General features: G+C 47.6%; 4 protein-coding genes and 1 long non-coding RNA gene across 9 annotated transcripts in view; 3 read left to right on the top strand and 2 right to left on the bottom strand.

The window, feature by feature from the left end:
• Window positions 1-4708: 4708 nt before the first annotated feature.
• Window positions 4709-10118, bottom strand: PSMB9 (proteasome 20S subunit beta 9). The gene is made up of 6 exons (XM_002809126.6): window positions 9994-10118; window positions 8069-8136; window positions 6883-7014; window positions 6162-6291; window positions 5791-5932; window positions 4709-4889 (listed from the first exon to the last, which is right to left on the bottom strand). Exons 1-6 carry the CDS (start codon window positions 10048-10050, stop codon window positions 4762-4764), a joined length of 657 nt encoding a protein of 218 aa, XP_002809172.1. The 5' UTR covers window positions 10051-10118; the 3' UTR covers window positions 4709-4761.
• Window positions 10119-10150: 32 nt separating this feature from the next.
• TAP1 (transporter 1, ATP binding cassette subfamily B member) lies at window positions 10151-19258 on the top strand. Of its 3 annotated transcripts, none has more exons than XM_002809120.6 (11): window positions 10151-11240; window positions 11770-11884; window positions 12033-12163; window positions 13306-13511; window positions 13941-14138; window positions 15331-15459; window positions 15619-15807; window positions 16366-16539; window positions 16784-16946; window positions 17265-17401; window positions 18682-19258. In XM_002809120.6, exons 1-11 carry the CDS (start codon window positions 10463-10465, stop codon window positions 18886-18888), a joined length of 2427 nt encoding a protein of 808 aa, XP_002809166.3. In that variant the 5' UTR covers window positions 10151-10462; the 3' UTR covers window positions 18889-19258. The 3 variants fall into 3 exon arrangements, with proteins under 3 accessions (XP_002809166.3, XP_063581270.1, XP_009235648.3); XM_063725200.1 differs by lacking the exon at window positions 18682-19258 and adding an exon at window positions 17500-17615 and having other exon boundaries at window positions 10544-11240; XM_009237373.3 differs by lacking the exon at window positions 10151-11240 and adding an exon at window positions 11545-11678.
• On the bottom strand, window positions 17975-20330 carry LOC103889874 (uncharacterized). The gene is made up of 3 exons (XR_654256.4): window positions 20193-20330; window positions 19597-19822; window positions 17975-19049 (listed from the first exon to the last, which is right to left on the bottom strand). It is a non-coding gene; the product is annotated as an uncharacterized LOC103889874 (long non-coding RNA).
• PSMB8 (proteasome 20S subunit beta 8) lies at window positions 19792-23717 on the top strand. Of its 2 annotated transcripts, none has more exons than XM_002809125.6 (6): window positions 19792-20188; window positions 21369-21516; window positions 21675-21786; window positions 22194-22323; window positions 22718-22922; window positions 23405-23717. In XM_002809125.6, exons 1-6 carry the CDS (start codon window positions 20054-20056, stop codon window positions 23491-23493), a joined length of 819 nt encoding a protein of 272 aa, XP_002809171.3. In that variant the 5' UTR covers window positions 19792-20053; the 3' UTR covers window positions 23494-23717. The 2 variants fall into 2 exon arrangements, with proteins under 2 accessions (XP_002809171.3, XP_002809170.5); XM_002809124.6 differs by lacking the exon at window positions 19792-20188 and adding an exon at window positions 20374-20616.
• Window positions 23718-25586: 1869 nt separating this feature from the next.
• LOC100444404 (antigen peptide transporter 2) overlaps window positions 25587-25842 on the top strand; it is a 32153-nt gene continuing 31897 nt past the window's right edge. The window contains exon 1 of one of the 2 annotated variants that reach the window (XM_002809122.5): window positions 25587-25744. The gene's annotated coding sequence lies outside the window, so the exon portion shown is untranslated. The remainder of the gene's footprint in view (window positions 25745-25842) is intronic. The other variant, XM_054557364.2, reaches the window with a different exon arrangement.

Here is a 25842-nt window from a genome sequence, read left to right as displayed (position 1 = left end):
CAAAAATCACAAATGGATATACTTTACCAAATGTCTTTTATTAATAGACTGAGCAAAGGAAATGACTTTTCTGTCTATGAATATGGTAAATTATAGCAACAATATGTTTTATTATATTGAACCACCCTAGTATTCCAAGGATTCCCTATTTGATCTTGATGTATCATTATTAGCATAATCATTATTATTATTGTTATTATTATACATATTTTTAGAGACAGGGTCTTGCTCTGTTGCACAGGCCGAAATGCAGTGGTGCAATCATAGCGTACTGCAGCCTCAAACTCCTGGGCTCAAATGATCCTCCTGCCTCAGCCTCCCCAGTAGCTGAGACTACAGGCGTTCACCACCACACCTGGCTAATTTTTAAATTTTTTGTAGAGACAGGATCTCAGTATGTTGTCCACACTGGTCTTGAACTCCTGGCCTCAGGTGATCCTCCCACCTCAGCCTCCCAGCATTATTATTTGTAATATTGTTGAATTCGGTTCATAAATAATTATTTTTTCTCCCATCTGTGTTCAAGGTGAAATGGGTCTATTATTTTCTTTCCTTGAGTTTTCCACAACTCAGTTTGGAGTCAAGATTACACTTGGCTGATAAAATTAGCTAATCAGGTTTAATTTTTTTCTATTTTCTAGAAAAAGTACATAATATAGAAGTTTCATGTTCCTTGAATGTTTGATAGAACTCATCTGTGAAACCATCTGGGCATTTTCAAAAATATATGTTTTTATTAGAGGCCATTGATAACTTTAAAAATTGCTTTAATACTCATTGGTATAGTCAAGTTTTGTATTTCTTCTTGTGCTAATTTTGATAGATTAAATATTTCTAGGAATTTACTTATCTCACCTAGGTTTTCAAATTTATTAGCATATACTTGTTCATAACACTCTATGCTTTATATCTGTGTCATATCTGTAGCTGTTCCCTGTTTTTCATTATGTATTTGTTTATTCATTTTTTCTCCCTTTATCCATCATCAGCCTTGTTGTAACTCTGAATGCCTTACAAATATTTTTAAATAAGCAGCTTTTGGAATCAAAAGTATGTTAATTTTCACTACCTCGTTTTTTGTTCTCTATTTCTGTTTCATTGCTTTCTATTCTTATCTTTATAACTCCTTTTCTTCGTATTTCTTTCAGTTTGCTCAACTTCTCTTTTTTCCAAATTTTTGAGTAGAATTTTTAGGTCATTTATTTTAATTTTTCTTGTTCTAATAAATGTATTTGAAATTATAACATTATTTTATATGTATATTTTATGTGTAACATTTTTACCACCTGGTTCTAAAAGAGTTAATTTTCTTTATAACTGCTATTTATTTATTTGACACAGTGTCCCACTCTATTGCTGAGGCTGGAGTGCAGTGATGCAATCATGCCTCGCTGCAGCCTCCATCTCCTGGACTCCAGCGATCCTCCCATCCATGACTGCCTTTTAAATCCATGTTACTTATAAATATATTTGTTCATTTACAATTTTAAGTATATTTTAGTTATCAAGTTCTAATTTTATTACAGTATAGTTGCAGAATATAGTTTCTTTCTTTCTTTTTTTTTTTTTTTTTAAGACAGAGTCTTACTCTGTTGCCCAGGTTGGAGGGCAGTGGCACACTCTCAGCTCACTGCAGCCTCTGTCTTCTGGGTTCAAGCAATCCTCCCATCTAGCCTCCTGAGTAGCTGGGATTACGGGTGCACCCCATCCAGCTAAATTTTTTGTAGAGACGGGGTTTTGCCATGTTGCCCAGGCTGGTCTCAAACTCCTGGGCTCTAGGGATCTGCCCACCTTGACCTCCCAAAGTGTTGGGATTACAGGCGTGAGCCACTGCTCCTGGCCTAGAATATAGATAGTTTCTAAGATACCGATACTCTGCAATTTATTGGCGTTACCTTTATGGAATGATGCATGTCCTATTTGAGTAAATGTTCTGTGTGGCTTGAACTATTATATATAATTTTTGGTTTTTTGGCAACTTTTAAAAAATGAATCTTATGAATCTTGTACCTCATTTTATTTCCTTCTTTGCTTTCACTATCCTATGGCCTGGAATCAATTATTTTTTATCCATTTATAGTTGGCTGATAAATATGTGTCTTGTTAAACTGGCTCTCTGAAGAAAAACAATGCTTCTGACTTGTAGCATTGCTGATTTCTATAGTATAAATACTTCCGTCGTGGTCAATATCAAGTTACCAATAGTTAACAACTGTCTTCAAAAATCCTGAATACAATCTACTCTTGCTAGCCAGTATAAGACAGCACACCACTTTTTTTTTTTTTTTTTTAAGATATTCATGTTGTCCATTAGTTTCACTCCTTGGCTTCACTTATTTTTCTTAACCATATTTTCTCTTTGACCCAATGTTGTTTTCTTCTTTTAAAAAGTGTTTTAAATTATCTCTGTAAGCTGCTACAAACCTTTTGTTGGAATGAAGGGCATTAGAAGAGTTATTTGGCCAATGCAGAAAAATGAAGTCTTCTAATTTTTTTTTTTTTTTTTTTTTTTTGAGATGGAGTTTCGCTCTTGTCGCCCAGGTGGAGTGCAATGGCGCGATCTTGGCTCACTGCCACCTTTGCCTCCTGGGTTCAAGCTATTCTCCCTGCCTCAGCCTCCCGAGTAGCTGGGATTACAGGCACCACGCCCAGCTAATTTTTGTATTTTTAGTAGAGATGGGGTTTCACCATGTTGGCCGGGCTGGTCACGAACTCCTGACCTCAGGTGAACCCCCCGCTTTGGCCTCCCAAAGTGCTAGAATTACAGGCATGAGCCACTGCGCCTGGCCGAAGTCTTCTAATTTTAAAAGATCTAATCTTCATTGAGTTCTCAGTCTTTGCTGTGCCCTTAAGGCGTGACACACCTATGTGCAGCTCAGGGGTAACCTGGTACTCCTGAGGGTTCAGACTCAGAATTAGGGAATTTCCGCCTTCACTCTCAGTTTGGAGATTCCCCTACACATTCCTGCCCACAGGGGCCCTTTTTCTTGGTTCCTCTGGCCAGAAAGCTGGTATTTCTCTTGTTGACTCAGGGCTTGTGCTACCACGCAGCGCAGCTCTGCACCCCTGAGGCCTGACGTCAGGGCAGAGCTGGGAGAAAAAAGGGGAAAACATTGAAAACCCACTGCCCAGGAGGGGCCCCTCTCCAAGTTTTGACCCTCTTCACAATCCACCTGCTTTTGTTTACTTTTTGGAGTCCTTGAGTACTTGCTTTTTGTATACTGCCCAGAATTTCTACTTGTGATCAGTGGGAAAAATGGGCTATTTAAAATCTCAAATAAGTTAAATATCATGGCTAGAAACAACTCCAGGCATTTGTAATTTTAGATTTTTTCTTTACACTCCAGGGGGATGTGATTGTTTTAGAGTTTTGAATTTGTATGTTTAGCCTGAGATCCTACTAGTATTTCTGTTGAATATGCCTGTTGACTGCCCACTTGTTAGCAAAATGGCATTGAATGTTGGAACTGTAAACTACCTTAGAAATCATTCAGCACCATCTTTTGACAGAAAAGGATATGAGAGTTCACTCCTGTCACTCAGGAAGTGCAAGGCAAAGATAGAAGCAGAATTAAATTTGTTTTAATACAGTTACTCAGCCATCTGGTAACAGTTTCCTAAGTGCCAACGAATGTATGGGGCTATTTATTGCACACTTTAAGATGATATATGGGGATTGAGGGAATGGGAAGTTTTAGGGAGTGGTAGAGGAAGGGCATATAATAAAACTGAATCCCAGATCCCAGCCTCAGAACTTATCTTGTGACCTTGTGACCTTGGTCAAGTGATTTAATCTTTCTAGACCTCTATGTGTCCTATAGAAGTAATAATAATACCTATATAGGGTTGGGTGTTTTTTTTGTTTGTTTTTTTCTTTTTCTTTTCTTTTTTTTTTCTTTAAGATAGGGTCTTTCTCTGTCACCCAGGCTAGAGTGCAGTGGTGCAATCACAGCTCACTGTAGCCTTAAACTCCCAGGCCTAAGCGATCCTCCCACTCAGCCTCCCAAGCAGCTGGGACTACAGGCATGCACCACCACACCCGACTAATTTTTAAAATTTTTTGTAGAGATGGGGTTCTCACTATGTTGCCCAGGCTGGTCACGAACTCTTGGGCTCAAGCAATCCTCCCGCCTTGGCCTCCCAAAGTGCTGGGATTACAGGTGTGAATACAGGGGTTTTTTTGGTTTGAATTTTAAGAGATAAAATTTATAAAACATTTATCCAATGCCACAAATGTAGCTTCTTTTGGTTATTGTCATTATTCTTTGAAATTCACAAGTGCCCCAAAATATTTAAGCATTTTTCATGTATTGCTCTTTAATATGAATGAATGCATTATGAAAGGAATTCTTTTACATGCGAGTTTGCTGATAGTCTTAGCTAATTCTCATGTGTGTAGGTGTCTTGCCTATCTGTCAGTCTTAGCCTTAAAGGAAAGAGTCCCATCACCTCACTTGCATTGTCATCCCTTGGGCATAAGAAGAGAATTTGTATTGTTTGTACTAGTTCAAAATCATTCAGTACGTGATGACCTGTCATGTATAGGGCTCTTTATATTTCTAGTTTAGTCCCTTTTGTTTTCTCTAGGAAAGATGTTTTAGACCTGGGACAAAAGAAGAAAGAGCATATGCTGACATCTAGGAGGGAAACACCCCCCTCCCCTAAGCTCCATCTCCCTGAGCACTCATTTCCCAATGACCATACCAGGTTTTGGTCCTAGAGAGTTTATTACAAAATAAGAAAGAGAAGTCTGGGGAAGGTTCACTCTTCATAGAATTTTGGCAGTTCATTGCCCAAGATGACTCGATGGTCCACACCAGCAGCTGTAATAGTGACCAGGTAGATGACACCCCCGCTTGAGCCATCCCGGCTCATGGCCAGAGCAATAGCTGCAGAGGGTTTCAAGTTGGAGAGAGGGAGACAGAGAATGGCTTAGCTTCAAAAATCTTTTTACTCCCCCTCCATCCATATGCCTACTACAGCTTTCACCTCAAAACTCGTCTTCCAGAAAGGCATATTTAGTGGTGTGCTGGTAAATCAGTTTTTTTTAAAAAAAGGCTTCCATATGTGGCATCTGCTGATATCTGTGGTGTAAATGCTCCCGCTATGATGAATTGCAAGTTACAAATAGCTTAACAAGCAGCTCACAAATCCTTGACTATTTAACAATCAGCTCTCGTGAGTGGTCCCAAGCCAGCCTCAGCACACCTCAGCACACCACTGGTTCTTTTTTTTTTTTTTTTCAGACAGGGTTTCACTCTGTCACCTAGGCTGCAGTGCAGTGGTGCAATCACCGCTCATTACAGCCTTGATTTCCCCGGCTCAGATGATCTTTCCACCTCAGCCTCCTGAGTAGCTGGGACTACAGGTGTGCATCACTATGCCCAGTTAATTTTTTATTTGTACTTTTTTAAATTGTTTTTTGTGGAGACAGGGTTTCACCATCTTGCCTAGGCTGGCCTCAAACTCCTGGGCTCAAGTAATCCTCCTGCCTCAGCCTCCCAAAGTGTTGGCATTACAGGTGTGAGCCACTGTGCTTAGCACACCACTGGTTCTCACAGTGACTGTGTATCCTCATTTGATTTACTCAGAACAGCCCTGGTTTATCCGTATTGCCCAAGAGCCCCATTGAGCTTTGCATTTGTCCTGCCCCTTTTCACTCTTAAAAGTGTACCAGGCCCGGCATTAACTTAAATGGTCACCCATGTATTTCTCTTCCTGTTCCTCATAATCTACTTCCTTCCCATGTTTAAAAGCCCTCCCCAGGTACCCTTCCACTTGGCTGGTTACCATCTGTGGTGAAGCGCCTGCACTCCTCGGGAGACATGCCTGGCTTATATGCTGCATCCACATAACCATAGATAAAGGTGCTGCCGGAGCCACCAATGGCAAAAGGCTGTCGAGTCAGCATTCCTCCCAGGGTTCCATATACCTGGGAGAGGGATCCTCAGGTTAAAGAATCATCAAGCCCTTCCTTCCCACTGAGACATTAAGTGGTCTCTACACCCTGCAATGAAGCCCTGGTATCTCATATCCCCAAAGTACTATGCTTTCAGAGGTAGTGTCCTTGGAACTCATTGCTAGAATGACATAGGACTTCCATCTCCCTCCGCAGGAGAGTGGGGAAGCCCAGAGGAGAGAGTGCTTTGGGAGAAACTCACCTGACCCCCTTCACGTTGGTCCCAGCCAGCTACCATGAGATGTGCAGACAAGTCCTCTCGATATTTATAGCTGATATTTCTCACCACATTTGCAGCAGCCAAAACAAGTGGAGGTTCCTCCAGTTCTATCCTGAAGGAAATATTAGGAATAAAGGTTGATAGAATTTTAAGTCTCACTCTCCTATACTGTTACCATCATCCCTGCTAAATGACCCCTGAAAACTATAACTGCAATAGCTCAAACTGCAGCCTCCCTCCCACATGTACAGGGGAACCAGAGTCCCACACCACCAACTGGTAAGAAGCTTTCAATTGCTCACTCTTTTGCTCAGCCCCACCCACACAACTTTCTTTTGGCTGCAAAGGCCCTGCCCTTATGGGGAAAAGCAGATAAGATTACTTCCGTCCCAAGGACCTTGATTTCTGATATGGTGGGTCACAATATCACCTTCTTTCTGATTATTTATATTAGGATAGTGATTTACAGCTTTTAAACTGTGTTCACATATAGAACGTGATTCTCAAAATAACCGTCTCATGAGGTACTATATTATCTCCACTTTACAGATGCAGAAACTGACAGATTCAAGTGCCAGCAGGAGCCAAAACAAGAATCTTCCATTTCCCAGTGTCCAGCTCCTGGAACAGCACACTGTACAGGGATTCATGCAGGTTGAGGGAGCTCTAGTGGGTGGGGAGTCAGAACTCCAGAGCTTCATACCCATGGAGCTCCAGCTGGTAGGCGGCCATGTCGGCCACGGCTTGGGCATCAGCAGCTGAACCAGAGAGTGCACAGTAGATGCGCTGGTGCAAGGGGGACAGCTTGTCAAACACTCGGTTCACCACCGCCTCGCTGTCAGGAGGGAGTCAACAGTCACCAAGTTAAAACTCAGGTATTTTTTTTTTTTTTTTGAGACAGTCTCACTCTGTCACCCAGGCTGGAATGCAGTGGAGCAATCTTGGGCTCACTGCAACCTTCACCTCCCGGGTTCAAGTGATTCTTCTGCCTCAGCCTCCTGAGTAGCTGGGATTACAGGCACCCACCACCAAGCCCGGCTAATTTTTGTATTTTCAATAGAGACAAGGTCTCAACATGTTGGCCAGGCTGGTCTCGAACTCCTGACCTCAAATATCTGCCCACCTTGGCATCCCAAAGTGCTGAGATTATAGATGTGAGCCACTGCACCCAACCAGAACTCAGGAATTTTTGAGGGTAATCATTCAATGTCTCTCAAATTTATTTGACAAGAGAATAGCATGAAGTTTAATGCTTGGATTAAAGCAGGAGGCAAATAATCATCTCAGATATTATTAATCACTGCAGATGTTAATCAAAATTAGGCTTATTTTTCAGGCTTAGATTTTATAACAAAGCAAAAAATGCTAAGGTAAGAAAAATATGCCTCGTCAATTTTCTTTGCTATTAACAATCTTGAGAGAGTTATGTTCTATGGAACATAATGTAAGTAATATTGACCTAACCCCATATACTCATTTTGCACGTGAGGAAATTGGTTAGGAGGGGGAGAAGAGACAAAATAGTTCAATATATGGTAAATGAGAAACCAGATATCTGCTTGACAGAATCATCTTTTTGATCCCTAAGCACAGATGGAAAGAAGACCCTCAAAAATCTATCTCCTGTCCCCCTCTCAGACCCTATTCCTTTACACTCATCCCTGTACACTACTGGGACAGGTCACATACGCATTCAGACCCCAGATCCTCCTCCACAAATTCAGAGACCCAAGCACCCACCAAATAGCTTATCATAGTGGCTTTTGGGGAAGGTCAACTCCATTCCTCCAAAGCTCCAGTTCACCAGTCATTTCATGAATGGGTAAGAAAAGTGTGTATTTGAGGCCATTAGCTTCTTTCCAAATGCATACATCTTCACTTTTACTCACCCTGCAGACACTCGGGAATCAGAACCCATCACAACGCCCCCATCAAACTCCACTGCCATGATGGTGGTCTGCAGAGACACAGAAGATGGAATGTCAGGGCAAGAAAAGCCTTGATGCCCTCATGTTAGAGAAGAAGAAACAGCCCCAGAGAGGTGAAGTGACTGGCTCAAAGATCACACAGTAACAGGCCAGAGCTGACTGTCAGTACAGGCTTTTTTTCCCTTCATCTTTCCACTTTCTCTATTGCTTCATCCGGCTGCAGGGGAATGCCACAGCCCAGCTGTGATACAACACAAAAAGAACTGTGTCCCTAAGTTCCAACTTGCCTAGTGGAATCCTCTCCACTGTAGAGAGAGAGGTGGAGATGAGGCTCCTACAGGTAGAAGTGAAGCAGCTCCACAAGTGAAAATTATCTCCACCGGAAGGGCACATAGTATGTGCAGATGTGGTGCAGACCCAACACAGAGTAATTGACTATGATCTTGGGAAACAAGGTCAGTCTTTTTTTTTTTTTTTTTTTTTTTGGTCCACAATCCTCCACTCTCACCGCCCATTTCATCAGAAGTGAGCTCTTTCAATTTACTGAACATTGGAAAAAATCAAGGAGGGCAGTGGTTAGCATGGCCAGGGGCAAGGCAGGAGAGAAGCAGCAAGGAACACATAGATGATTGAAAATAAAAGTTTCAGTTATGGAATTTCTGATCAAGAGGTAAATACATATCTCAGCCGCCAGGGGGGTAAATTTGTACCAAGAGAGAATTTGACTGAGAAGTTTAAGCTGACTTTTCCAGGTCAAGAAAGGAATCAAGAAGAAGTGAGGGAAGATAAAGCCACATTTTTTCTACTATTGAGTTGGAAGGAGCCTTAAAGATCCTCGGTTCAAATGAGGAAACCAAGTCACAGAAAATGCAAACGACTTATGCAAAGTCACACAGAGTTAATAGTAGACCTGGGACTAAAATTCAGGTCTAACTCTTATCCCTTGTTTTCACTTCTACTTCCTACTTGCCACTGCTCATTTGGCAGTGAGGGGAGATTTCCCAAATTATAAGTGGTTTCACTGTGCCTTTCTTACCAGGCCCTAAGTTACTGCGGCCCCAAAGGACGCTCCTCTGAGTATGCTTTCCAACGGACCGACTTATCATGAATAGAGGGTCAAAGAACAGGGTTAACTTCAAGTTAGAGGCTATTCCTCTCTAACAAAGCCGCCCCCAAGCCACGAGTGGTGGCAGTAGTCCAGAGCAGAAGCCAGCCAGCCAGTCTTGGGGCTGCCATCTGCCCCAGGCGCCCATCCTAACCAAAGTCCCCCCAGTGGGCAAATGGGAGTGGGCAGGGAAGACACAGGGAAGGGAGTAAGGCAGCATCTGGGCCAAGGAGAGGCCTTCCTGGGTCAAGCTAGGGAAGGGCATCACTGGTTAACACAGAACCCCCATTATCAGTGCTTGGGCTAAGAGTTGCCCAGTGGCAAGTTTATCAAAAGTCTGTGTGATGAGTTGGTCCTTCTCAATAAGTGCCTATATTTCCTTCTCCCAAGTGCTGTTCTACTTCACCCAGGGCACCATTTCCTCATCTCTTTGCACCATCCCGAACCCCCTTTCTTGATTTAACCAGCCCCCACTGTCCGGGACCAGAGTGAAAGCGAAAGCGCTTTAGAGTAGCTTCCCCTTGACGCTTCCAGCTAAGAGTCAAAGCACCCCCTTTTCCACCAGCCTCGCGTGCCTGGTCCCTTCACGGACACTCTAGACGACCCCCCTCAGAAAAGAAATACTCTATGCTCATTGCGGGTTGCAAGCGCTGGCTGCTAGAGGCGACCTCCCTGCGCTCCCGTTGGTCTCTGCATTCACTTCTCCGCGCGCGCTTCCAGGGTCCCCTGGCCGCTGCACCTCCTCCACCCCTCTGCCAACCCTCGAGCCCACACCCATTACCCCGGTGTGGACTTCTGCCCGGGGTAAGTCCCCGGTTGGTGCTCCTGCCCGCAGCATCCCTGCCAGGCACCGCTCCCCTCGCCGCCTGGGGCACTGATTTCCGACCTGGGACAGCGCGCAGCGCGCAGCCGACAGCCCCGCCCCTTCGCGGCGCCGCCAGGAGGCGCCTGGGTGCTGCGAAGCTGCTTTGCGCGCGGCGCTAACCTGTGTAAGGCAGATCTGCCCCGAGACAAGTGACGAGGCAGCCCCGCCTTGAGGCTGGGGTGGGAAAACTGGTGCAAGTGGAAAGGCAGGAGGCAGGGAGAGGCGAGAATGGTGTGCGTGATGGAGAAAATTGGGCACCAGGGCTGCTCCCGAGATTCTCAGATCTGATTTCCACGCTTGCTCCCAAAATAGTCTGGGCAGGCCACTTTTGGAAGTAGGCGTATCTAGTGAGCAGGCGGCCGCTTTCGATTTCGCTTTCCCCTAAATGGCTAAGCTTCTCGCCAGCGCAGGATTAGCCTGTTCCTGGGACTTTCCGAGAGCCCCGCCCCCGTTCCCTCCCCCAGCCGCCAGTAGGGGCGGACTCGGCGGTACCCAGAGCTTCAGGCCCCACGGGGGCGCGGAGAGTCCCAGGCCCGGCCGGGACCGGGACGGCGTCCGAGTGCCAATGGCTAGCTCTAGGTGCCCCGCTCCCCGCGGGTGCCGCTGCCTCCCCGGAGCTTCTCTCGCATGGCTGGGGACAGTACTGCTACTTCTAGCCGACTGGGTGCTGCTCCGGACCGCGCTGCCCCGCATATTCTCCCTGCTGGTGCCCACCGCGCTGCCGCTGCTCCGGGTCTGGGCGGTGGGCCTGAGCCGCTGGGCCGTGCTCTGGCTGGGGGCCTGCGGGGTCCTCAAGGCAACGGTTGGCTCCAAGAGCGAAAACGCAGGTGCCCAGGGCTGGCTGGCTGCTTTGGAGCCATTAGCTGCGGCACTGGGCTTGGCCCTGCCGGGACTTGCCTTGTTCCGAGAGCTGATCTCATGGGGAGCCCCCGGGTCCGCGGATAGCACCAGGCTACTGCACTGGGGAAGTCACCCTAGCGCCTTCGTCGTCAGTTATGCAGCGGCACTGTCCGCAGCAGCCCTGTGGCACAAACTCGGGAGCCTCTGGGTGCCCGGCGGTCAGGGCGGCTCTGGAGACCCTGTGCGTCGGCTTCTAGGCTGCTTGGGCTCGGAGACGCGCCGCCTCTCGCTGTTCCTGGTCCTGGTGGTCCTCTCCTCTCTTGGTAAGGGGAACGCAGGGCAAGAGGGGAGGACACAAGGGGACTGGGACAGGAATCAAAGGTAATTGTCAGTGAGGTAGAGTAGCGTGGGTTCTGGGAAATGTGGAGCAGGAGAAGGACTCCTAGCGTGGGTCTTGGAACACCACTTCAGTGTAGAAGAAACGGCACTGGACTGGCGGGGACCAGAGGTTCTGGGCTCCATTGCTGGCCGGGTCTTGATTCTCTGGGCCACGCCGGAAGCGGGGAAATCCTTTGCTCTGGGGCCGAAGGGCGGGGCATCCTCATCTCTAACAGGAGGCTTTTCTACTTCATGATCTCCAGCCTTCCTAATAAAATCCTGAAAGTTCTGGTAGAGCAACCACAGGGTAGTGTGTTCCAAGGCAGTCTATTTAGGTTCGGGATTGAGACGTTTCCTTTCTGCTGATGCCCTCCAGGATAATGGTGAGGGGAGGAGGCGTGGTGGGGCCAGTCTGACTGGAACTGACCTACTTAGACTTAATATTTGTGCGTGACCTCTCTTCTCTTTCTCCAGGGGAGATGACCATTCCATTCTTTACGGGCCGCCTCACTGACTGGATTCTACAAGATGGCTCAGCCGATACCTTCACTCGAAACTTAACTCTCATGTCCATTCTCACCATAGCCAGGTCTGGGGGCTGAAAATGGGGCACCCTGCAAATGAGGGAGTTGGAAGTTGGGGCTGCTGTCCAAAATGCACTTATATGGGGATACCTGGGACCTTCAGTCTGTTCCCTGAACACACCCTGACCCCCTTTTTTTCCGGGTTCTTTCTAGTGCAGTGCTGGAGTTCGTGGGTGACGGGATCTATAACAACACCATGGGCCGCGTGCACAGCCACTTGCAGGGAGAGGTGTTTGGGGCTGTCCTGCGCCAGGAGACACAGTTTTTCCAACAGAACCAAACAGGTTTCTCCTGAAACTCTTTCATTATACGCCATGTACTGTTTATATCCTCATACATCTGCTTTGATCTCCCCCCTCCCCACTCTCTCTCTCTCTCACACACACACACATTGTTCTTTCTCATTCTTGATATACCCTCTCTCTCTCCGTCTCTCTCTCTGTCTCTGTCTCTCTCTCTCTCTCACACACACACATACACACATTGTTCTTTCTCATTCTTGATATACCCTCTCTCTCTCCGTCTCTCTCTCTGTCTCTGTCTCTTTCTCTCTCACACACACACACATACACACATTGTTCCTTCTCATTCTTGATATACCCTCTCTCTCTCCGTCTCTCTCTCTGTCTCTGTCTCTCTCTCTCTCACGCACACACACACACACACAATTGTTTTTTCTCATTCTTGATATACCTCAGGAGCAAAATATTGTCCTCCTTACCTTAAGAAAAACCTAGAGTTTTCATCTAGCATTTTCTCATAAATCTATTCCTATGTATCCTTAGATAGAAACCATAGAATTTCAAACCTGGAAATTTTGAGCTCATAGAGACCAACTGCCTCATCTGACAGAGAAGGAAACTGAGGCCAAGACCCTAAATGCTGAAACTGCACAGTTGTATATGGCTAGAGACACACTTGGGATTAGAACCCTGGTCTCTTGAGTGCTCCACAGACTTCGGCATACTTTCTAGCAGCACTAGAAACTGTACAGTTACATATGGCTAGAGACACACCTGGGATTAGAACCCTAGTCCCAGTGAGTTCTCCACAGACTTTGGCATGCTTCCTAGCAGCACCCTCCTCCTCCATCTCTGTTATGTGACCAGTTTAAGCTCTTCCTGCCTGTGTGTATAGCATGGGACATACAGGTTCTCTAGGGAACAGAAAGCTTTCAGGGAAATGGAAATTCACATGTGCATCAATAACTTTATAATTAAAATGAAGGTCAGGTCTTTCCTCTTTAACACTCATCCTCCCTGCACTGAGATTTGCAGACCTCTGCAGAACCCTAACCTTGTTTCCTGCAGCCTCCTTAGAACCCCACGTTGACGCCCCAGACCCTGGCATCCTGGCACATTGTTAGTTTCTCTCATCACTTGGAACCTGTCTGATTCACCTCACTCTCTTCTCCCCAACCCTGCAGGTAACATCACGTCTCGGGTAACAGAGGACACGTCCACCCTGAGTGATTCTCTGAGTGAGAATCTGAGCTTATTTCTGTGGTACGTGGTGCGAGGCCTATGTCTCTTGGGGATCATGCTCTGGGGATCAGTGTCCCTCACCATGGTCACCCTGGCCACCCTGCCTCTGCTTTTCCTTCTGCCCAAGAAGGTCGGAAAATGGTACCAGGTATGTTCATGGAGTTGGCCTTCTCTACACAGACCCTCATCCCCCAGACTTGGCAGACTCAGTTCCTCTCACATTGCTTTCAGTCCAACTTTCCTGGAGCCCTTACTGATTCTCCATCTTCATGGAATGCCCTGTCCCTGTGGTTGCTCATGTTCCCAGGTTGCTCAACATTAATCTCCATACTCTCTGGGTCTTCTTTTCTAGCTTCTCCTCACAATCTGTCTTTAAGAATTTGATCCCCAACCCGTTCTGAGTCATTTTCCTCTTCCTTGTATTTCTTTAGCATCCAAGGGGCATAGCTGTGTCTCTTTCTCTTTTGTCCCTTTCCTCTGCCTCTTCTCACCTTTAATTTCCACATAGGTAACTCAGGTATTAGTGTCCCTGATGGTTTGCCAACCCGTGTGACATCTCTTGTCCATGTATCCGCAGTTGCTGGAAGTGCAGGTGCGGGAATCTCTGGCAAAGTCCAGCCAGGTGGCCATTGAGGCTCTGTCGGCCATGCCTACAGTTCGAAGCTTTGCCAACGAGGAGGGCGAAGCCCAGAAATTTAGGGAAAAGCTGCAAGAAATGAAGACACTCAACCAGAAGGAGGCTCTGGCCTATGCAGTCAACTCCTGGACCACTAGTGTGAGCACCTGAAGATGAATACCCATTCCCTTGTCCTTAAGATGCTGTGACTCCATTCCCATTCCAATGACCCTGCTCCCACTCCTCCTTTACTGGGAAATGGTTGGTTCAGTATTTTTATCCTAGCAACCTGAGGCTCAATGACTCTACTCAGTGTCCCTAGCCCCCTCCCTCTCTTTAAAGATGCTAGGTGGCTTCCTTTCAGTATGGTACATAAAATCCACCCAACCATGTGGATTGGAGAGATGCATGTCTTCCAGTCCTAGGGCCTTCCTTTGCCTCTCAGGGGAAGCACAGGGAGCCATAAATTCTTACACCTGGGCCTGCTTCATGCTGGTACCTTGTAGATGTGTTAGTGAGAGTGATGGGAATAGGGGAAGCCAGGGATGAGGGACATCTGTGATGCACTGGAAAGAGAGCTACGCCAATGATCTGAGGGTCCTGGCTTGATGATGCAATTTACTTGCCTTGTGATCATGACAACCAATTTACCTTCTCTGAGACTGTTTCCTCTTTATTTATTTGTTTGTTTGTTTGTTTGTTTTTACTTATTATTATTATTTTTGAGCTGGAGTCTCGCTTTGTTGCCCAGGCTGGAGTGCAGTGGCACGATCTGGGCTCACTGCAAGCTCCGCCTCCTGGGTTCACGCCATTCTCCTGCCTCAGCCTCCCGAGTAGCTGGGACTACAGGCACCTGCCACCACGCCAGGCTAATTTTTTTTTTTTGTATTTTTAGTAGAGATGGGGTTTCACCGTGTCAGCCAGGATGGTCTCAATCTCCTGACTTGTGATCCACCCACTTCGGCCTCCCAAAGTGCTGGGATTACAGGCGTGAGCCACCACGCCCGACTGACTGTTTCCTCATTTTTCAAAAATGGAGTGATATAACCTTCTTTATAAGGCTCTTCATGTATTAGCTGACATCACATGAATGAAAGCCTTTTGTGAAGAGTAAAATGCTCCCCAGACAAGGTGATAGTGGTGATGGTGGTGAAGATAACTGTGACTTCCATGATGTGCATTGAGTCAGACTCCATAGGGTCTCTGGTTCATTCTCCTGTCTGCCTATTGAGCCTGCCGACGTTACTTGGGAGAAAGGGACTTGATATTTCCTTTATGTTAATGACTGCGGTTCTTTGTGTCCCCTCCAGATTTCTCTACCTCAGTCCCTTTTTTTGTGGTCTCTTTATAGATTTCAGGTATGCTGCTGAAGGTGGGAATCCTCTACATTGGTGGGCAGCTGGTGACCAGTGGGGCTGTAACCAGTGGGAACCTTGTCACATTTGTTCTCTACCAGATGCAGTTCACCCAGGCTGTGGAGGTGAGGTCCCTCCACCTTCACTCCCCAGTGTGATTCCTTCCTCTGGCCCAGCACCATCTGTGTGATTTCCTTCCATTCTTTTACCCTTTTCACTTCACATAATGCTGGCAAGCAGACTAGGTCTCCCACCTCACTTTCACTATTCTTACCTCCCTCTAGGTACTGCTCTCCATCTACCCCAGAGTACAGAAGGCTGTGGGCTCCTCAGAGAAAATATTTGAGTACCTGGACCGCACCCCTCACTGCCCACCCAGTGGTCTGTTGACTCCCTTACACTTGGAGGGCCTTGTCCAGTTCCAAGATGTCTCCTTTGCCTACCCAAACCGTCCAGATGTCTTAGTGCTACAGGTACAACCTACCACTCCCTGTATTCCACTGGCCCCAACTGCAATTCTGCCATCCTAAATTTTCTTCCCGCCTTCAGCCTGCTTACTGCCAAGCATATATCCTCCCTAACCCTTTAAAGGCAATGGTAAGCATCATCTGTTCCATAAATCTTCCCCAAACTCAAGAACCCAGTTTGGGCTTCCAAAGAGAATGAGAGAAGAGGTTTCGAAGAGAGTGCTCTCACATTCCAAGGAATTGCTGCAGCAAAATCTGTGTCTTCAGTCTTCCATCTTTCCTTTTCCTTTGTAATTTGGAATGTGATTTTTCCTTTCCTGGTGGTGTCTGACATCAAGTGTGTGGCATAGTGGTGCTGGGTCTCTGCCCTTGTCTTTGCTGCATCTTCTATCTGTACTCCTTGGGGAGGCATCACCCAGAAATCTGTGCATGTGGGAGGGTAGGAGTTTCTATATTTCCCCGTTTTTCTTCTGGGGTAAGACATCATGCTATATAACAAGGCAATGACACTCTCAAGGTTAGAAGCCTTGGTAGCCTATTATCGTGTGCTTCTCTGGCCTCTAGGGGCTGACATTCACCCTACGACCTGGCGAGGTGACGGCGCTGGTAGGACCCAATGGGTCTGGGAAAAGCACAGTGGCTGCCCTGCTGCAGAATCTGTACCAGCCCACCGGGGGACAGCTGCTGTTGGATGGGAAGCCCCTTCCCCAATATGAGCACCGCTACCTGCACAGGCAGGTATGCAAGAAGGTGGCAGGAAGGAGGGCAGGGAGCATCAAATAAGAAGAGCATTCTTACTAAGCACTCTGAAAGGGGGGTTAGGGAGTGATAAGAGACCTTGGGTGGAGATGGTGGTGTGGGCAGGAGGGAGGTAGTATGATTTTGTGACATGTTCTCAATAAAGATTTTGAGTCTTCGATCTCTAAGATAACCATACTCCCTTGTGCCTTGTTCTATGACTCTTCATCATATTTCATCTCAGGTGGCTGCAGTGGGACAAGAGCCACAAGTATTTGGAAGAAGTCTTCAAGAAAATATTGCCTATGGCCTGACCGAGAAGCCAACTATGGAGGAAATCACAGCTGCTGCAGTAAAGTCTGGGGCCCATAGTTTCATCTCTGGACTCCCTCGGGGCTATGACACAGGTACTCTCTCCTCTTATCTCACCACCCAGCCATCTTTACCTTTGCTGAAACCCCAGTAGTCTTGCCTTTATCCTTCAGTACCTCCTGACTCATGGACATCAATTTGAAGTTGTAAGATCATGCTCCTACGGCTTCTTCATCCTGACATTCTCAGGATTCTGTTCATCTTCCCAGAATCTCCCCTATCCAGCTACAACCACCAGATCTTGGTGTGTGTGAGTGTGTGAATGCATGAGTGTGTCTGTGTGCATGTGCGTGTATGTACATGCGTGCACACATATGGCTATACAGTTCTCATCTTGGCCCTTTGCTCTGCAGAGGTAGGCGAGGCTGGGAGCCAGCTGTCAGGGGGTCAGCGACAGGCAGTGGCATTGGCCCGAGCATTGATCCGGAAACCATGTGTACTTATCCTGGATGATGCCACCAGTGCCCTGGATGCAAACAGCCAGTTACAGGTGAGGCAGTCATCTTCTTAATGCCTATATCCCACCCAATCTTGCTTCTTTTATACATCTTCTGTTAGTTTTACTAACATCATAATTATGCAAACCAGGCATTGCAATTCTCAGTCCCCAAATCCAGTTCCATTGGATGCCTCCCCAAGGAGTAGAGATAGAAGACGAGGCAAAGACAAGACACCTGGAACCAGTTAAAAGAGACTATCTACAAACTACAGACTGAATTTCGTTCTTTCTTTTTTTTTTTTAAGACGGTGTCTCACTCGGTTGCCTAGGCTGGAGCGCAGTGGCACAATCTTGGCTCACTGCAGCTTCAACCTGCTGGGCTCAAGCGATTCTCCCCTCAGCATCCCGAGTAGCTGGGACTACAGGTGTACACCACTATGCCTGGTTGACTTTTATATTTTTAGTAGAGATGGGTTTCACCATGTTGCCCAGGCTGGCCTTGAATTCCTGAGCTCAGGTAATCTGCCCACCTCAGCCTCCCAAAAGGGCTGGGGTTATAGGTGTGAGCCACCACGCCCAGTCCTATAGACTGAATTTCTAAAGCGAAACATAAGGAAAAGACCATCCTCATAATATTGTTTATTTAAAAAAATTTTTTTTGTACAGACAGTGTCCCGCTATGTTGCCCAGCCTGGGCTTGAACTCCTGGGCCCAAGTGATCCTCCCTCCTTGACCTCCCAAAGTGCTAGATTATAGGCATGAGCCACCGGGCTCAGCCCATCCTAATCATATTAATATTAATTAAGCTAGTCTGTTTACATGCACTGTCACTCATTTATTCATTAGGAATCCTTCTGAGCTAGGCATTTATCATCATTCTACAGATGACAAAATGGAGGCTAAAAGAGGTTGAATAAGCTGCTCGTATAGAGGTCATATAGCTTTTGAGTGGCGCAGCCTTGATCCAAACTCAGGTCTGCCTGACTTGAATGCTCATCTCTTTACTACTAAGTTATATTTCCTTAAAATCAAATATAAAAATTCCAAGTCCATGGGTAGAGAAGAGGACTATTCAATAGTCTTTATTCTTCTGTCACGTGTTTCACCCTAGGACTCTCATTTTTATCCTACTTTTGCACCTTCATGTAAAACAGTCCTTAATGAAACAAAGGGTTTGCGGAGAAGTACTCAGAATGGGAAACGTTGGTGTCCTTGGGGTTGTTAGCAGAGCCAGCAGTGATCCTGTGAGGTCAGTCCCAGCCCTGGAAACACAGGTGTCTCCCTGGGCTGAGGGTAGTCCCCAGCTCTGACGGTCCGATATCTTTCCTCAGGTGGAGCAGCTCCTGTACCAAAGCCCTGAGCGGTACTCCCGCTCAGTGCTTCTCATCACCCAGCACCTCAGCCTGGTGGAGCAGGCTGACCACATCCTCTTTCTGGAAGGAGGCGCTATCCGGGAGGGGGGAACCCACCAGCAGCTCATGGAGAAAAAGGGGTGCTACTGGGCCATGGTGCAGGCTCCTGCAGATGCTCCAGAATGAAAGCCTTCTCAGACCTGCACACTCCATCTCCCTCCCTTTTCTTCTCTCTGTGGTGGAGAACCACAGCTGCAGAGTAGGCAGCTGCCTCTAGGATGAGTTACTTGAAATTTGCCTTGAGTGTGTTACCTCCTTTCCAAGCTCCTCGTGATAATGCAGACTTCCTGGAGGACAAACACAGGATTTGTAATTCCTTAGTGTAATGGGGTTTAGAGCCGGGGTTGATGCTTTGGTGTGGCCAGCACTCTGAAACTGAGAAATGTTCAGAATGTACGGAAAGATGATCAGCTATTTTCAACATAACTGAAGGCATATGCTGGCCCATAAACACCCTGTAGGTTCTTGATATTTATAATAAAATTGGTGTTTTGTACTGTGGTTTCTTATGTTTCCGGCACACCAAACGGCTCACTGCCTTTTGCAGCGCACTTTTCAGCAGGGAGTGTCTCCTCTTTTATCATCCTCAATGTTTTACCCCCTAACTGCATCATCTTTTCCCTTAAGCTTTTAAATTCCTATGAGGCCCCTTCCACTTCCCCTATCCCCTTATGCCCACCCCCAAGAATGAGCAAGGCCCCAGCCACAGGGCCCACCAGGGCACTAGCGGCCGCAGCTCAGAGCCGTGGCCTCTCCGAGGTGGCAGATGGGGCGCGCGCCGCCAGAGCAAGTGCCAGGCGGTAACGGAGGGACTGGGCGCCCCTCACAACTCACCACCTCGCCCGCTGGTCCTTCCTGGCTCGCCTGGCTCTGAAGCGGCACGTGGAGGGGAAACCTCAGAACAGTAGGCGGGATTGTCTAGTAAATATCTCCCATTCAGGGAGGCCCAGGTCGTGTGACGTCGACAGTTGCTGGGTAGATGAGGCCAACACAGGTTGCAAGAAGAGGCGGGGTTTAGAGGCGTGAAACTCCGCAGTGCTCAGCCAAGCAGGGAGCAATGCTAGGAAGAGCGGGCAGAAAGGGCACGCTCTTGTGGGTGACTACAGGTTAGGAGACCGTTGAACCGGGAGGGGCCCTAGGATGGACCCCGTGGAAAGATTCAGAGACTGCGCCCTCTCCCTGGCGCCCCCTTCCCCTACACGCGGCGGGTATATTCTGTTGCAGTTGGCCCAGGACCTGTTTCCAAGACTCTGCCCCCTCGCACTTCCGTCCCTCCTGGCTTTGTAAAGTGATGCTCATAGGAGCCCCCACCCCGGGTGACACTACTCCCAGCTCCTGGCTGACTTCCAGTCTTCTGGTTGAGGCTGCGCCTTTAGATGACACAACCCTACCCACCCCTGTTTCCAGCGGATGCCCGGGTCTGGAGGTACCTCTTACTGTAACCCATGCCAAGTGGGCTTTTGAAGGCGCCTGTTCCTTTCTCGCTTTCTTCGGAAGACCCTTGCCCCTTCATTCCCCCGACCCCTATAAAGGGAGAGCAGAGAAGCCGGTCCCCAGTGTGATAGTCCTGGTCCAGGCACTAACTGTCCTTTTCTCGGAAAGGGCAGGGGGATGTGGAAAAGATTCTTGTTCCCTCCCCTTCGATCTGTGGCTTTCGCTTTCACTTCCTCCTCCAAGAGCGGACAGATCTCTGGGTGCTGGGCGGTCATGGCGCTACTGGATGTATGCGGAGCCCCCCGAGGGCAGCGGCCGGAATGGGCTCTCCCGGTTGCGGGAAGCGGGCGTCGCTCGGACCCAGGACACTACAGTTTCTCTATGCGATCTCCAGAGCTCGCCTTACCCCGGGGAATGCAGGTCGGGGCTGTAGGGAAGCCCCCAGGGATGCAGGGAGGCGGGCGCTGAGGAGTGGAGGGTAGCCTGAGAGGAGAAGGCGAGAGCGGGAGCGCGGGGGACAGGATGGGGGCAGCCTTCAGACCTGGAGAGCGCCAGACCCGAAGAAGAGGCCACATGGGGATGGGGCCTGAGAGGAGGAAGTGCAGGTTAGGACAAACAGTTACAGGTGAGGTGGGGGCTCCCAAAGGAAGACAAGAGAACTTTCCTGCCCTTGTCCACACACAAATGGTGGAGCCTTTTTCATGGGGTTATCACAAGATACAGGAGGTGTGTGGTGTCTTGGGAAACCTATAAACTTTGCCTGCTGGCCTCCTCTCAGCAACTCACTGTTGCGCGACTTAGAACAAGTCACTTAGTCTAGGTCCCAAGCCCCTCTTCTGTAAAGTGAGGATACTGTTAATAAACGTGTTTTGTGAGGATTGAATGGTTTATGCATGGAAGAAACCCTTTAAGTCACTCTCAAAATTTTTTAGTAATGGTAACATGTGCTTGCTTTCATTTCTATTATGCTGGAAAATGGAAAAGGTTGATATGGCATGCCTCTTCTTTTCTTTCTCCCAAGCCATTTCCTTCTAGAGATTGGTTATTAACTGTTTCATTTATTGATGATTAGATCATTTCTTCATATCTCCTCACCCTCATACTCCCTAAAACCTTTTCCTGGAGGAAAAAGAATTTTTCATTGCCTTTCTCTACCTCTTTTCTCTTATCAGCCCACAGAATTCTTCCAGTCCCTGGGTGGGGACGGAGAAAGGAACGTTCAGATTGAGATGGCCCATGGCACCACCACGCTCGCCTTCAAGTTCCAGCATGGAGTGATTGTAGCAGTGGACTCTCGGGCCTCAGCTGGGTCCTACATTGGTGAGTGTATACGCTCCAGCAGGCAGAATCTGGGGAGCTGGGCTCTCCTTTTCGAAGGAGGCCAACTCTGCAGCAAAGTGGAAGTGGATATTGATTCTGGACACACTGGGGGATCTGTGGGGTCATCCCTTCTCTCCCAAAACTCCATCATCTTCCAGCTACCTTACGGGTGAACAAGGTGATTGAGATTAACCCTTACCTGCTTGGCACCATGTCTGGCTGTGCAGCAGACTGTCAGTACTGGGAGCGCCTGCTGGCCAAGGAATGCAGGTAAGTGAGGCCTCTCATCTTCCTTTCTTAGCCTAGTGGTTAATCCCTGGATCTCTCAGATCATTGCTCCTTACTCTTGTCCTATGTGGTCCATCTTACTGCTAATAGCATATTTCACAAAACAGCTTTTTGGTGGTAAGAACCTTCTCCCAAATCTCAGCCTGTGCTCCACTCATAAGCCAGATAGTATGTCAGTTATTTAGCACTGACACATCCACCCTGGTGGGATAGTATCATTTACTAGGCTGCCTTTGTATGTTTCAGATACTTTAAATGCCAAATCTTTCTCGATCTTTAGATCCTACAAAATAATTCCTTTCCAATGCTTATCTCTTTAATCATTTCCTGCCCCATCAAGTTGGAAAGAGCTAACCTCCCTTCCCTCACTCCACCTTGTCCTCACCTAGGCTGTACTATCTGCAAAATGGAGAACGTATTTCAGTGTCGGCAGCCTCCAAGCTGCTGTCCAACATGATGTGCCAGTACCGGGGCATGGGCCTCTCTATGGGCAGTATGATCTGTGGCTGGGATAAGAAGGTGGGTGCTCTCCATTCTTCATGTTCCCCCACCATGTTCCCTATGGATGACAGATCTGTTTCCCATCATATACTCCTGCTCCCTCCCTGACAAGATGGCATATAGAGTGCTTGGTTATAGAACTGTTCCAGTATATCCATGGACTATTTATTGGCCCAGATATGAATCATTGCATGTGTTTTGTAAGCTTGTCCTTTTTGTTAAACAGTTGATTTCAACAGTTTTCCTTTTTTATTTCTAAAGTTCGATGACTTTACCAAAGTGGTTTCCTAATTCCAATGTTCTTGTGGTAGTAGTATTAATTCTTTTGTTCACTGTTTATGTCTCACATTTGAACCCCCATGTTACCAACATCTTCCTCTCCAATTTCAGACTGAAATCTTTCATCTTATAGGGTCCTGGACTCTACTACGTGAATGAACACGGGACTCGGCTCTCAGGAAATATGTTCTCCACTGGTAGTGGGAACGCTTATGCCTACGGGGTCATGGACAGTGGCTATCGGCCTAATCTTAGCCCTGAAGAGGCCTATGACCTTGGCCGCAGGGCTATTGCTTATGCCACTCACAGAGACAGCTATTCTGGAGGCGTTGTCAATAGTAAGAGACCAACGCTCCCACCACCATGCCTGGGAGGAGTCGGCAGGCAGTGGGGGGGTGATTTAAGATTGAGAAACCAGCCTGGCCAACATGGTGAAACCCCGTCTCTACTAAAAATACAAAAATTAGCCAGATGTGGTGACGGGCGCCTGTAGTCCCAGCTATTTGGGAGGCTGAGGCAGGAGAATCACTTGAACCTGGGAGGTGGAGCTTTCAGTGAGCCAAGATCACGCCATTGCACTCCAGTCTGGGCCACAGAGCGAGACTCCATCTCAAAAGAAAAAAAAAAAAAAGATTGAGAGACTCGAAGGAGGGAGAGTGGTAGGGAGGAAATTTTCAGAGTCAGAAGAAGTGCATTAAAGGCCCAGACATATGGTTTTAAGCCTGCGCATGTGTCTTGTTACTGCCTTCAACATAACACCAGTGACAGGAACTTGCTGAGGTGAAAGGTGACTCTGTGTTCTTTTCTCATTTGTCCACAGTGTACCACATGAAGGAAGATGGTTGGGTGAAAGTAGAAAGTACAGATGTCAGTGACCTGCTGCACCAGTACCAGGAAGCCAATCAGTAATGGTGGTGGTGGCAGCTGGGCAGGTCCCCTCTGGGAGGGCTTGGCCGACTCAGGGACCTGAGCCACGTTAAGTCCCATGAGAAGAAGAGGCCTAGCCTGAGCCAAAGAGAGAGTACGGGCTCAGCAGCCAGAGGAGGCTGGTGAAGTGCATCTTCTGCGTGTTCTCTATTTGAAGTTTCTGGGTGCCCCACTAAGTAGAATAAAGAAAAACGGTTATAAATGCCTCTGTCTTGTGGCTGAATGGGGTTGGGCCTGTTGTTGGGTGGGGCAGAAAGTAAAGAGACGCTTTTTCTGGAGAAGGGACTCAGACCCCTATCTAAGAAATGTGGCCTCACCACATATTTCGTCCTGGAGTTTCCTTCCACACTCATCTCTCCAAGACCTCTGGAAGGCTGATCATTGTTGTCCATGGACACTTGTTTGCAATTTCACATAAGTTAGGGTCCTTTCCATAGACAGACACCTGGGGACTCCTTTGTGCTCCATTGTTAATGGTTTGAGGAACAGGGAGTAGGGCACCTAGGATAACTGTTTTTGACTTTATAGGGTGGGATGAAAAAGCTTCCGTTCACCTTAATACGGTAATCATATAAACACCATACCATTTACCCCAAATAACACTTTGGAGATATTGGATATTGAATATGAAGACACACATTAAGGGTCCAATTTCATGATGTGTCATGCTGAATTGCAAGATGACAGGACTATAATTCTAGAGGAAGAAGAGATCAGGAGGACTCCCCTAAGTGAGGAGTGTGGGGAAAATGTAAAAGACCCAGGTTAGAAGCAAGAGACACACATCGTGAGATTTTTGGAATCGTGCTGGAACTATGGACCATGTCACTTTCCAGAGAATAAAGGAAACAAATGCTTGAAAGTAGGAGCATGAGCTTGAGCATGGAGCTTTTTTCATTAGAGAGAGATTCTTAAAATGCCAGAATGAATAGAGTTGTAAAAACTTTAGCGAGCCCCTACTTAAAATCCCTCCTCCCCACCACCACTATTTTAAACTTTAAGTGACTCCTTGGTAGTCACACAGATAACATTTCAAAATGGTGATTTGGAATCCAAGCGACCCTTCCTTTGGGGATTTTGTTTGTTTGTTTTTAGTTTGGGAGGTGGTTTCAATATGAAGAATCCTTTCTGGAATAAACGGATCTTTCTGTTGCATAGGTAGGCTCTGGGTCAGGAAGGATATTTAGAAACCTGATTACTGTTCTAAACAGTGTTAAAATAGAACAAGAACCAAAGCCCAGTACCGTGCATTTCCCTCATAGGCTGAAGGTGCGCCCAACATAATTTGGAGTACAGGCTTAGAGGCACCTGAACACGCGCCAGCTCAAGGTGCTCCGGCTGAGAAGGCCGGATGAAGATGAATGGTCAGGACCTACAAAATTCAAAATCTGTACGTGAAAATCCCATTTGGCCTGGTGAGATTGGTTGGAACCTTCTATTTAGGAGAGCCCTGCATATTTTTCGCTCGCCTAAAACTGAAGCTTGCATGGAAGAGGGCACTTTTTTTTTTTTTTAGACGAAGTCGCCCAGGCTGGAGTGCAATGACCCAATCTCGGCTCACTGAAACCTCTGCCTCCTGAGTTCAAGTGATTCTCCTGCCTCAGCCTCCCGAGTAGCTGGGATTACAGGCGTCCGCCACCACGCCCTGGCTAATTTTTGTATTTTTAGTAGAGACAGGGTTTCACCATGTTGGCCAGGCTGGTCTCGAACTCCTGACCTCAGGCGATCCGCCCACCTAGGCCTCCCAAAGTGCTGTGATTACAGGCATGAGCCACCGCGCCCGGCCAGAAAGAGGGCACTTCTAGGCTCAGAGCTTGAAGTAGTAACTTCGAGAAAATTCAGTGATTCTCCAATTACAAAGCAAGGACAACAGATAAAGTTGTCCTTGAGACACCTGTATTTTACTTAATGTTAAAGAAACATTTTTGCAGTTTTATTTCCCAGAGTAACCGCCGCTAAAGGCGAGTGAGACTCACTGCAGGCATGTGCTATGCGAACCAGAGTTCGGGCTCCAGTTCCGCTGTCTGAGGGTCTCGCACGCCCCCTCCCGGCGGCCCAGCCCAGAATGAAGGCCTTGGCTGGGGAAGCGAAAGCGAAAGCTGCCTGAGCCCTGACGCCCGCCCTGGCCGAGCGTAGCTGGCGGACCAGAGCCGGTAGCGAAGTTGGGAGAGACGGAGTGGACCTCAGCGCTGAAGCAGTAGCCCCCGGAGCTGCAGTCTCCCCGCCGCGGCTGGTGAGTTGGTGCGGAGGGGAACCTGGAGCGCCAACAGGGAGGCAGCCCAAGTGACTACCCACTCCACGCTCCTGCTTCCCAGTCCCTCTGCACCCGGC

This window comes from Pongo abelii, chromosome 5 (assembly GCF_028885655.2).
Source record: "Pongo abelii isolate AG06213 chromosome 5, NHGRI_mPonAbe1-v2.0_pri, whole genome shotgun sequence".
In the NCBI taxonomy this organism is placed as follows: domain Eukaryota; kingdom Metazoa; phylum Chordata; class Mammalia; order Primates; family Hominidae; genus Pongo; species Pongo abelii.
The sequence above is the reverse complement of the archived record's forward strand: the minus strand, read 5'-3'. Positions and strand labels throughout refer to the sequence as shown.

What these genes read in the sequence shown, in the direction of transcription:
- PSMB9 (XM_002809126.6), bottom strand. Translation starts at nt 10,050, where the DNA reads ATGCTGCGGGCAGGAGCACCAACCGGGGACTTACCCCGGGCAGAAGTC. An exon ending in GGGCAGAAGTCCACACCGGG is followed by an intron (nt 8,137 to 9,993) that starts GTAATGGGTGTG and finishes GTGTCTCTGCAG; the next exon opens with ACCACCATCATGGCAGTGGA. An exon ending in CAGGCGCTTCACCACAGATG is followed by an intron (nt 4,890 to 5,790) that starts GTAACCAGCCAA and finishes AACCCTCTGCAG; the next exon opens with CTATTGCTCTGGCCATGAGC.
- TAP1 (XM_002809120.6), top strand. Translation starts at nt 10,463, where the DNA reads ATGGCTAAGCTTCTCGCCAGCGCAGGATTAGCCTGTTCCTGGGACTTT. An exon ending in CCCTCGGGGCTATGACACAG is followed by an intron (nt 16,947 to 17,264) that starts GTACTCTCTCCT and finishes TTTGCTCTGCAG; the next exon opens with AGGTAGGCGAGGCTGGGAGC. An exon ending in ATGCAAACAGCCAGTTACAG is followed by an intron (nt 17,402 to 18,681) that starts GTGAGGCAGTCA and finishes ATCTTTCCTCAG; the next exon opens with GTGGAGCAGCTCCTGTACCA.
- PSMB8 (XM_002809124.6), top strand. Translation starts at nt 20,374, where the DNA reads ATGTGGAAAAGATTCTTGTTCCCTCCCCTTCGATCTGTGGCTTTCGCT. An exon ending in CTGCTGGCCAAGGAATGCAG is followed by an intron (nt 21,787 to 22,193) that starts GTAAGTGAGGCC and finishes GTCCTCACCTAG; the next exon opens with GCTGTACTATCTGCAAAATG. An exon ending in TCTGTGGCTGGGATAAGAAG is followed by an intron (nt 22,324 to 22,717) that starts GTGGGTGCTCTC and finishes TTCATCTTATAG; the next exon opens with GGTCCTGGACTCTACTACGT.